General features: G+C 46.7%; 1 protein-coding gene across 4 annotated transcripts in view; it reads right to left on the reverse strand.

Annotated features, from left to right (window-relative positions):
- Positions 1-1,498: 1,498 nt before the first annotated feature.
- LOC117438005 (transcriptional repressor CTCF-like) overlaps positions 1,499-12,273 on the reverse strand; it is a 30,586-nt gene continuing 19,811 nt past the window's right edge. For 3 of the 4 annotated variants that reach the window (XM_034073332.1, XM_034073331.1, XM_034073333.1), the window contains one exon: positions 1,499-2,718. In XM_034073332.1, coding sequence (XP_033929223.1) covers positions 2,516-2,718 — 203 coding nt within the window. In that variant the 3' untranslated portion in view covers positions 1,499-2,515. Of the gene's footprint in view, positions 2,719-9,572; positions 9,678-12,273 lie in introns of those variants that run through there. The other variant, XM_034073334.1, reaches the window with a different exon arrangement.

Raw genomic sequence — 12,273 nt, forward strand, 5'->3', positions numbered from 1 at the left:
GGGCTGCCATGTTCAGTGTGGTCAGCAGTATGATGTCTGACTGACGCTGGTTGTTCATGCTACTCAAGGATCACTTGTATGGCCAACTGGTCCCATCTTGGCTTCCCAGTGCAAGAAACTAGTGAGAGGGTGGCTGAGCCCCACTGAGGCCCCAGGACAGTTCCCACTGTGGTACAACACTGGCAAGGAGAGGCCATGGGAGACCAGCCTGGAGGAGAGAAAGTGAGGGGGGACCTCACTGCTGTCTGCAAATAGCTGATAGGAGAGTGTGGGGATCGAGCCAAACCCTTTTAGGTGTCACAGTGAGAGGGCAAGAGGCAATGGAGACACTGGAGCAGAGGAAATTCCAGCTCAAATTCAGGAGAACCTTTGTCACTGTAAGTGTGGTCAAACATTGGAAAAGGTGCCCAGAGAGGTTGTGGGGTCTCCGTCCTTGGAGGTGTTCTGATCTTATCTAAGCAAGGCCCTGAGCAGTCAAACTGGCAGAGGGTTGGACCCAGAGGTGACCACAAGGCAACACTGCTCAATGAGTTTGTAGGTGCTTGAAAGCCATGGGAGAAGCTGTCATTGTGAGAGCACCCAGTATTTCAGGGAATGAGCTTGGGGATGAGTTTTGCCCTGAGTTCCTTTTTGCTTCTAAGCTTCAATAGGAGTCATCTTCTGATGGGTGTAGTGGGACAGCTGCTCTCTCCATGTCCCGAGTATCATTACATGACAAAGCTGGGACCTGGTGCCCTTTCTGAGAAGTTTGAATACCAGAAGCTTGGTCTCCTGTCATCCTGGAAAAGCCACAAATCCAACCAGGACTGTCATAGGCAGATGCCGTCTCTGTTAGGTGGTGGACATCCTGTACCCTTCCTCTTCCTGGTGCTCATCTGCCCACTGACATAGCTCAGGAGGCTCAAGGCAGTGACTTAGCAGAGGCTGGCCCTGGTCCTGAGCCATGTTCTCTTCAGCCACCTCTTCGAGAAGAGCTTGTGTTGTGGTTGGGCTCTAGGGAGACAGGGGCCTTGCAGGGAAACAGCTTCCTCCCTTGGCTTTTGCTCTGAAGGTGGTTTCAGAAGAACTGTAGCCTCATGGCAGGAGAGTACTATCACTCAGCCCTTCCAGGGATCTCCTCCTGGGTTATTCCACCTCTGGGAAAAATCCTTCAGGTGCTTCTGGTTGACAGGCTGCAGCTCAGGCAGTCTGGAGCTTGGTGCTTATTGTGGTTTAAGCCCAGCCAGTAACTCAGACCCAGGCAGCTGCTTGCTCACTCCCCCACCTTCTTCCTCCCCCTCACTCCTGAGGGGAGGAGACTCAAAAGAATGTAAATCCCACAGGTGTTCTGGAGCTTGCCCCTGTTCCAGTGCTGTCTGGATCATTCCATGGCAGATGGTGGGGCTGTGTTTCCACCCCTGGGGCAGTCAGTTCCAAGTGAACTGGATGCCCCTCCAGGTAAAAGCAAACTGTGGCCTGCACTCTGCTGACAAAGGAATTGAGAAAAATGCATTGGCAATATCAGTTGTGGCATACCACTTGGCTGCCTTTGACTCCAGTTCATCCTGAAGTTCTAATGGCAGCACTCAATGGTGGTGTGACTTCATTCAGGCCATGATAGGCTCTCTGTTAGACTTTCACAGTGGCCATATGGGGCTACTGAAAGGTGAGTGGGTCCTGCTGATCACTCCTTGGCTCTCCAGTCTATGGATGAGCCTATGGATGGGAATCAGGGAGTCTCGGTTGGTGCGATATTGCCGCCAGTGCACTGTTGTGGTCGTGACTGTCACTTGTTCTTACCTTTTAGTTTGTGACCGTCGGCCCCATTGTCCCATCATCGGAGCAACCAGGTGACGATGTGGTCCCCTGGAAGACAGCTCAGTTGAGGTCTGGGATCAAGAAGTCACCTCTTCTTCCTCTTCCCCTGATTCCTGTAGTAATAAGTCTCATTCTGATGCTGTCCCCTCTAGTATGTGCATTGGGTCTTCAACTTTCTTCACTGCATGATTTGCTCTTTGTGGCTCTTGTTTGCTTTTCACCTTGCTTATAGGGGCAACTGATATTGGCATGGATTGGTCCTTTGGTTTAGCTCCAGTGTCTATCACTGTGGTTAGAGCGGCTGCAATTTCTGTTGTCAGGGTTGATGTAGCTGCTGTGCTTGGGGGTTGTGTAGCTGCATTGTCTGTTGCTTTGCCATCAGATCCAGGGACATCTTTTTCTTTCTCCTTACAGAGCAGGGCTCTGTAGGAATAGTCTGAGCCCCAGCACACTGCAGTTAGTTGTCCCTCTCTGGTATAGCCAGGACAACACCACCCCTTGTCTAAGTGTTCTGCTATGTTTTCCGAATTTTTCATTTGTTCAGGGGTGAAGTTCCAAAGCACCGGAGGGGCCTGCTGGCCTAGGAGCTTGCCCATGTGATCCCACACACCCTGCCACTTATGACTGTCCAGCCTCAGGGAAAATCTCTTAGTGGTCCTCTTAGATCATCATTTAACCTTAGACAAGACCCGAGCCTGACCCTGCTTAACTTGCGAGATCAGGTGTTCTCAGGGTGGGATGGCTGTGGGTAAAACATACCCAGTATATGCAGTAACATGTAGATCCCGCTGACAAGCAGCAGGCAGGTTTCAAGGGTATCCAAAGGACATCCAAAAGCTTTAGCATTCTCAAATGCTGCTGTACATAGACTGGTGGGGGAGCTGAAGGTGTGAAGGAATGGCTCCTCATAGGTTGACCACCCTGAGGAGAAAAAAAAAAGATGTGTATTTGCTAAAAATTCCCATTATATGCCTCCCAAAATATAGAGGTGATGACCACATTGAGAATGCAAGCCAGACTAGTTTAATCATCAATGATTCAATCATATTACAAGTCATTACCATAAAGTACAGTGAAACGAGTATCTCAGCCCTGCCCCCAAAGCCAATAAACACTAAAACAGTAAATACTGGCTGCAAGTAAGGTATGACATACTGAAACTCTGAGATCAAGCACAACAAATCTGAGAGCACATAAATCAAAATTGTGATGAGTGACTATTAATCTAAAACAATGAATGCTTATCACAAATATAATAAGACACACTCTGGTCAGATCTGTCATTATCTCAACACTTCTTGCCCCATATTGGGTGCTACAAAGAACTGTCATGGTTTAAGCCCAGCCGGTAACTCAGAACCATGCAGCTACACACTCACTCCCCCCCTTCTTTCCCCCAGCTCCTGGATGGATGGGGAGGAGAACTGAAAGAATGTAAATGACGCTGGTTGAGATAACAACAGTCATGGAATCATAGAATAGTTAGGGTTGGAAAGGACCTTAAGATCATCTAGTTCCAACCCCCTCTGCCATGGGCAGGGACACCTCACACTAAACTATGTCACCCAAGGCTCTGTCCAACCTAGCCTTGAACACCGCCACAGATGGAGAATTCACAACTTCCCTGGGCAACCCATTCCAGTACCTCACCACCCTCACAGTAAAAAATTTCTTCCTTATATCCAATCTAAACTTCCCCTGTTTAAGTGTGAACCCATTACCCCTTGTCCTATCACTACAGTCCCTAATGAAGAGTCCCTCTCCAGCATCCTTGTAGGCCCCCTTCAGATACTGGAAGGCTGCTATGAGGTCTCCACGCAGCCTTCTCTTCTCCAGGCTGAACAGCCCCAACTTTCTCAGCCTGTCTTCATATGGAAGCTGCTCCAGTCCCCTGATCATCCTTGTGGCACTCCTCTGGAATTGTTCCAACAGTTCCATGTCCTTTTATGTTGAGGACACCAGAACTGCACACAGTACTCCAAGTGAGGTCTCACGAGAGCAGACTAGAGGGGCAGGATCACCTCCTTTGACCTGCTGGTCACACTCCTTTTGATGCAGCCCAGAATACGGTTGGCTTTCTGGGCTGCAAGTGCACACTGCTGGCTCATGTTCATTTTCTCATTGACCAACACCCCCAAGACCTTCTCTGCAGGACTGGTCTGAATTTCTTCTCTGCCCAACCTGTAGCTGTGCCTGAGATTGCTCCAGCTCAGGTATAGGACGTTGCACTTGTCAAGGTTAAACTTCATAAGGTTGGCATCAGCCTACCTTATAAGTGCATTGTGTGTGACGGATGTGAAATATACAGGAATGATTTCTGTCCGGAACTTAGGAGTCCTTGTCGCCATTGCACTTTTTGTGAAACCAGCCCTCCTTTGTGACCGTGATTACCATATGTGCTCCTGTCAATACAAATGATGAAAGGGAAGGAGAAACAAAGGGGATAATCTCTCCTAATCAATCGCTTTTTTTTTCAAAGGGTGCTTTTGTTTAACAGTTTGAATGCCTTAAGGAGGTTAGATAACCAAGAGATACATTTTGTTACAGGATGTTGCAAACTTGGGTACTAGGCAAAATAACCATATAAGGTATAGAACAAAATGTTAAGACTACGGTTAAGCTTGTAAGCGTTTTTCTGTTAATACATTACCAAGAAAGTTCATCAATGTCTTCACCGGAGAAAGACCCCAGCAAACAAGAAAAGAACAAAGGAAAGGGGCCACGTTGACATTCGGGTAAAGAAGACAACAGGATTGGCTAAAACTCAAGACCGAGAAGTATAGGAGACTATACTCCAAAGATCCCAGTGTGTCCTTGGTGGAGCAGAGAATCCCATGCACACCCAAAAAAGTCAACTCTGATGAGAAAGGCAGCAACCAAGACATTTGAGGAGAAGTTGGTGGCACAGACTATTAGTCAGTTACCCTCACATTAGAGAGAACAAGCTGTCCTTCAGAAAGCAATAGCAAACGGAATTATGTTAGGTTATGTGAAAACAGCTCCTCTGCACATCCACAAAGGAGCTCAGAGAGACAATAGCAGAAGGGGAACCAAATAATACACTTCCAGGCTACTCCCAGGCCAATCAGAGGAGCCATCAGCCCATAGTCCCACCTGCACAACCCAGAAGAGCACAGGGCTGCATAATGGAAAGTGAAATGACTTCTGAGGAACAAGCATCTCCCAGGAGAGCCATCAGCTCCAGCATCCAGGTGTGAATCCCACCACAAGCAGTTCTCCAGATCACAATTCAGATGAAGAGGTATGGGGGAGCTGCTGGCTGGGGGTGGGACACAACAGGGTGCAGGGAAAAGGCAGTACTGGATCACACAGGACTACTTATGGGCTGAGGTGATTTGGAGAAAAGTGTGTGGGAAAATAGGGGGGCAAAAGGATAAAAGGGCCAGTTACATAAATAGTAGTAGCAATCACTGCAGTCTCTCTATGAAACACTAGAACTTGAGAGATGCAAGAGCATGTCTCCTAGCCCTCAAGAAACTCTTCATCAGGGACTGCAGGAATAGGACAAGGAGAACTGAGTTTAAACTTAAACAGGGGAAGTTCAGATAAGATATAAGGAAGAAGTTCTTTTCTGTGAGGGTGGTGAAGCACTGGAACGGGTTGCCTAAAGAAGTGATAAATGCTCCATCCCTGTCAGTGTTCAAGGCCAGATTGGGCAGAGCTTTGGACAACATGGTCTAGTGTGAAGCGTTCCTGCCCATGGCAAAGGGGTTGGAACTAGATGATCTTAAGGTCTTTTACAACCCAAACCAGTCTGTGATTCTATGATCCTACAAATGACAATGACATACTTCATTCTGTTAAGATAGGAAAACAGGGTAGCAGCTCCCAGACACCGGGACTTATGTCCAAGACGTCAAAATCTCAAGCAGACTACGGCAGAACCACACAAAACTGGGAGTTGTTCAGCATTATGGCTGAGTCCAAGCCTGAAGACTACGCACCATGCTTACCAGGGTTATCAACATACTGCTCACCAACCTCAGCAGCCAAGAAACTCTTCCCCAAGACCCCTCTTGGGAGGCAGGATGGGTCTAATGCAGAGTATTTTACAAGGCCCTGACTACTCAAAGACTTTGTGATGGCACTTCCCATTCACATCCAACTCTGCACCTCAGTGCATTTTGGAGCCAATTCCAAAAGTCCTCATGGCAAGCTGTGGGGTCGTAGCAACTTTTACATTGCTCACTGAGCTTACTGCTCTACCCTTTATTCTTCAAAAGACTCCTGAAAGTTACTAGTTTCACACCACTGATGTGTTCAGAATGCCTGGGGCAAAACCAAAGCAGACAAAAAGCTGAAAGAGGTGTTTGGACAGCAAAATGATGGCCCTTACATTTGTAAAAGTGTCCTGTGAATAGAACAGCTTCACTCATGAACAGAAGAGCCACTGCAAAAGGCACGCTTCTGTTTATCTGACTAAAGGGGAACCCCCTCCCCCCAAACTGTCCCTTCTGTACACTGAGGGATGTACATGCTGCATTATTTTACAGTCACCCAAGGAATAACCCCCAATTGTTTATGAGTTTCTCATGGCTTCGTTACATTGCCTCCTCAACTCAAGGTCTATCAACTGCCTATCAAATGTTGGGAGACATTAGATGTCCCCCACATGGGAAACAAGCCCATTATTTGCCATTTCCCATCACCACAGGGTGGGTCTCTTGTGTCAAAGCTTTACTCACCACTTTAAAACATTTAACAGTTGCCAAAACACACAAAACTACAGATCTAAACACAACCCTGGATAATGCAATTCTCCTGGAAACCTGGTTAGGAGATCTTCCTTAACACTACCCAGCTCACACTACTAAGCTTCTAATGCAGATCAAATGGTTCCTGAGGAAGTCAACCCAGACTTGCCAACCCACCTGAGACTGAAGGGATTCTCTCCATCACAGAGTCTAAGCCACAATCATGAACCACTGTTTTGAATCCAGACCTTATCAACTAAACAAGATTCAGGGTTTCAGAATAAGCTAGCCTCCCAGAAAGCCCACAAATCACATATTAAAATTTAGATAATGCAGAATCCCACATTTTAAACTACCTTCTATCAAGGCAGTTATTTTATTTTTTGCCTCTGTCCTGGGTTCAGCTATAGCAGTCATTTTTCTCCTTACTAGCTGGTCCAGTGCTGTGTTTTTTACTTTTGGCCTGGGAACAACACTGAGAACACCGATGTTTTTAGGTGTTGCTAAATAATCTTTACTCTGACCACGAACTTTCTGAGTCTTATGCTCTGCCTGGGAGGAGGGAAAGCTGGGAGGAAGCAGAAACAGGACACCTGACAAAGACTAGCCAAAGAGGTATTCCATACCACAGCACGTTGTGCCCAGTATATAAACGGGGGGAGATACCTGGAAGGGCTAGATGGCTGCTCAGGTCTGGCTGGGTATCAGTTGGCAGGTGGTGAGCAGTTGTATTCTCTTTCCTTGTTATTTCCTTTAACATTATTATTATTATTGGTGATAGCAGTAGTAGTTTTGTGTTATACCTTAGTTACTCGATCATTCTTATCTCAACCTGTGGGAATTATATTCTTTCGATTCTCCTCCCCATCCCTCTGGGAGCGGGGGGAGGAAGAATAGGGGGAGTGAGTGAGAGGCTGCGCAGTTCTGAGTTACCGGCTAAGCTTAAACCACAACAGCTCTTTGCGGTGCCCAATGGGGGGCAAGAACGGTTGAGATAATGACAGATCTGACTGGAGTATATCTAATCGTAGTTGTAATAAGCATTCATTGTTTCAGATTAATAGTTACTCATCACAATTTTGATTTTGTAGCTCTCAAAGTTGTTGCTCTTGATCTCATAGTTTCAGCATGTCCTACCTTACTTAAAGCCATTATTGGCTGTGTTAGTGTTTATTGACTTTAGGGCCAAGGCTAAGGTTCTCGTTTCACTGCACTTCATGGTAATGACATGTAATACAATAGACTCATTGATCATGAAATTGATCTGGCTTGTGTTCCCAGTGTGGTCACCACCACCATACTTTGGGAGGTCTGTAATGGAAGTGTTTAGGAATTACACATTTTTTTTTCCCCCTCCTTGGATGGTCAAGCTATGAAGAAGACATTGCCTTACACCCCCAGCTCCCCCACCAGACTATTTACAGCATCTTTTGAGAGTTCTGAATGTTTTGAATGGCCTTTGGATACCCTCGAGACCTGTCTGATGATTGTGATGGGGATGACCATGTTGGCACACGTACGGAGTGTGTTTTACCCACGACCATTTCATCTGACCTCAAAAGTTAAGCAGAGTCGGGTTTGCGTTTTGTCTAGGATTAGACAACAATATAGGAGAACCAAGAGATTTTCCTCGAGGCTGGACAGTCATGAGTGGCATGATGTGTGGGATAGTATAGGCAAGTATCTAGGCCAGTGGGCCCCTCCAGTGCTTTGGAACTTCAACACTGAACAACTGCAAAATATGGAAAAATTGTAAAACATTTAAACGAGGTGTGTTGTCATCCTGATCATACCAGAAAGGGACAAATCATGGCAACATCCTGGGGCTTAGCCTATGTTTACAAAGCCCTGTTCAACACTATCCAGCACCTTCAAAGGGAAAAAGATGCCTCTAGATCTGATGGCAAAGCAATAGACAATGCAGCTACAACTCCAAATACAGCAGCTACTCAAACGCCGACAGCAACAGACAGCGCAGCTGCTGGTGCTACTCAACCCCCAAGCAGAGCGGCTGCACCAACCCTGACAACAGATACTGCAGCCACTCAAACCACAGTGATAATCACTGCAGCTAAACCAAAGGACCAATTCGTGCCAATATCGGCTGCACCTCTACACAAGGGGAAAGGAAGCAAGATGCAAAACCAGCAAACTGTACAGTGAAGAAAGATAAAGAACTAATGCACTTACTACACGGGACAGCACCTGAACAAGAGTTATTATTATGTGGATCAGAGAAAGACGAAGAGGTGACTTCTTGACCCCAAACCTCAACCGAACTACAGAATATGTGAAAAGATTTCACCCATCATCCAGGGGACCACATCGTCACCTGGTTGCTCCGATGATGGGACAATGGGGCCGACGGTCACAAACTAAAAGGTAAGGAAGCCAAGCGGCTGGGATCACTTGCTAGAGAAGGGGGAATTGACAAAGCAATTGCAAAAGAGAAACAGTCCCTCAGCCTTTGGAGGCACCTCTTGGCAGCTGTGAAAGAAAGGTTTCCATACAAACACGATGTTACGAGTTGTTCGACTAACTGGACTACTCTAGAGAAAGGCATCCACTCTCTGAGGGAATCAGCCATTGTAGAGATGATCTATTGTAGACCGGATACTAGGAATACATCTGGAAAGCCAGATGAAGTTGAAAGTACATGACCCATGTGGCGGAAATTTACAAGGAATGTACCATCATCATATACCCATTCATTGGCAGCAATAAATTGGCTTGACGCAGTACCACTAACAGTGGATGAAATTATTCATAAACTCCCAGAGATAGAAGACAACCTCACTCCTTCCATCCTTTCAGCTATGGAAAAACTGTCCCAGGAGTTCAAACAACTGAGTGACAACCTATCTGATCTATCCAGTTCCCCATGTGTACCAACCCATGCCTCAGCTATTAACAAAAAGCATCCCACTGCTCAAGACAGAAGACACAGGAGGTACATGCCACGGACCACCCTATGGTTTCACCTGTGGGATCACAGAAAAGACAAGAGTAAATGCCATGGAAAACCTACCTCAGCTCTGGAGGAACAGGTACATGAACTGAAGAGGAGAACAAAGGTCAAGGATGATCATCCCAAGAAAGCTGAGGCTTCAATCTCTGGTGAGCAGGTTCCCAGATGGAGTGAAAGAGCTGATTTTACTCCAGCTACTGTGATAAAGAAAACTAATCACTTTGTATAAGACAGAAGTGACTGATATTGTGATCGCTATTAGAGGAGCCCTTCCTCCAGCCAGGTGGAGGTAGGGGACAATCAGATTTACTGGACTGTGTAGATCAGATGGTCTGGCACATCAGTCCCACAGGAGTATAAGGCTCTAGTAGGTACTGGTGCACAGTGTACCCTGATGCCATCAAGCTGTCAAGGGGTGGAATACATTTGTATTTCTGGAGTGATAGGAGGATCCCAAGAGATGACTGTACTGGAAGCTGAAATCAGCATGACTGGGAGGAAGTGGCAAAAGCACCCCATTGTGACTGGTCCAGAGGCTCCAGGCATCCTTGGCATACACTATCTCAGGAGAGGGTACTTCAAAGACCCAAAAAGGTACCGATAGACTTTTGGAGTTGCTGCTTTGGAGACAGAGAAAATTATGCAGCTGTCCACCTTGCCTGGTCTCTCAAAGGACCCTTCTGTTGTGGGGTTGCTGAAAGTCAAAGAACAAGTGCCAAAGGCTACCACAACAGTGCACCAATGGCAATATCGCACTGAGACTCCCCGATTCCCAACCATAAGCTGCTCCATAGACTAGAGAGCCAAGGAGTGATCAGTAAGACCCACTCACCCTTTAATAGCTCCATATGGCCAGTGAGAAAGTCTTAACGGAGAATGGAGACAAAGTATCGTGGCCTGAATGAAGTCACACCACCATTGAGTACTGCTGTACCAGACATGCTAGCACTTCAGTATGAATTAGAGTCAAAGGCAGCCAAGTGATATGCCATGACTGATATTGCCAATGCTTTTTTTCTCAATTCCTTTGGCAGCAGAGTGCAGGACACAGTTAACTTTTACTTGGAGGGGCATCCAGTTCACTTGGAACTGACTGCCCCAGGGGTGGAAACACAGCCCTACCACCTGCTATGGACTAATCCAGACTGCACCGGAACAAGGGCAAGCTCCATGACACCTGCAATACACTGATGACATTACTGTGTGGGGCAATGCAGAATCACAGAATGGTTAAGGCTGGAAAGGACTTTAAAAATACTCAGCAGAAGTTTTTGAGAAAGGGAGGAGAATAATCCAAATCCTGCTGAAAGCTGGTTTTGCCATAAAATGGAGTAAGTTCAAGGGACCTGCACAGGGGATTCAATTTTTGGGAAGAAAAAGGCAAGATGGACATCGCCAGATCCCCACAGTTGTGATCAGCAAGATAACAGCAGTGTCTCCAGCAACTAATAAGAAAGAAACACAAGCTTTCTTATGTGTTGTGGGGTTGTGGAGAATGCACATCCCAAACTACAGTTCGATTGTAAGCCCTCTCTATCATGTGACCTGGAAGAAGAATGATTTTCAATGGGGCCCTGAGCAACAACAAGCTTCTGAACAAATTAAACGAGAAACAGTTCATGCAGTAGCCCTTGGACCAGTCTGGACCAGGCCACATGTAAAAAAGTGTACTCTACACCACAGCCAAGGAGAATCGTCCTACCTGGAGCCTCTGGCAGAAAGCTCTAGGGGATACTTGAGGTCAACCCCTCAGGCTTTTGGAGTTGGGGATACAGAGGATCCAAGGCCAGCTATACTCCAACTGAAAAAGAGATACTGGCAGCCTATGAAGGGGTTCAAGCTGCTTCAGAAACGTTGGCACTGAAGCACAGCTCCTCCTGGCACTCCAGTTGCCCATGCTGGGCCGTATGTTCAAAGGCAGGGTCTCCTCTACACACCATGCAACCAATGCTACACGGATTAAGTGGGCTGCACTCATTACACAATGAGCTCGAATAGGAAATCCCAGTCGTCCAGGAATTCTAGAAGTCATCGTGGACTTGCCAGATGGCAAAAATTCTGGAATGTCACCAGAGGAGGTGATGCGTGCTGAAGAGGCCCCATCATATAATTAGCTGTCAGAAAAATGATATGGTGAAGGTATGCCATGTAGATACTCATGTACCTAAGAGTCAGCCCACTGAGGAACACTGCAACAACCCAAAGGTGGGTAAAGCTGCTAAGATTGAAGAAGCTCAGATGGACTTAGATTGGCAACATAAGGGTGAATTATTTTTGGTCTGGTGGGCCATCAGGGCAGAGATGCAACATACAGATGGGCTCGTGATCGAGGGGTGGACTTGACAATGGACACTATTGCCCAGGTTATTCACAACTGTGAAACGTGCCACAATTAACCCAGCCAAGAGGTTAAAGCCTCTGGTATGGAGGAGAATAGCTGAAGCACAAATAAGGGGAGGTGTGGCAGACTATTTCACACACCCACCAACCCACATTTTTACAGTTCTCCTCCCCATCCCTTCAGGACTGGGGGGAGGAAGAAGTAGAGGAGTGAGAGAGCAAGTGGTTCTGAGTTACCGGCTGGGCTTAAACCATGACATTTACCAGGCATGATTTGCCCTTACTGAAGCCCTGGTGGCTGTCATCAGTTACCTCATTGTTTTTCATGTGCTTTAGCATGGTTTCCAGGAGAATCTGCTCCATGATCCTCCCAGGCACAGAAGTGAGACTGAGTGGTCTGTAGTTCCCTGGGTCTTACATTTTCCTCTTCTTGAAAATGGGGGTTATATTTCT

This window comes from Melopsittacus undulatus, chromosome W (assembly GCF_012275295.1).
Source record: "Melopsittacus undulatus isolate bMelUnd1 chromosome W, bMelUnd1.mat.Z, whole genome shotgun sequence".
Taxonomy (NCBI): domain Eukaryota; kingdom Metazoa; phylum Chordata; class Aves; order Psittaciformes; family Psittaculidae; genus Melopsittacus; species Melopsittacus undulatus.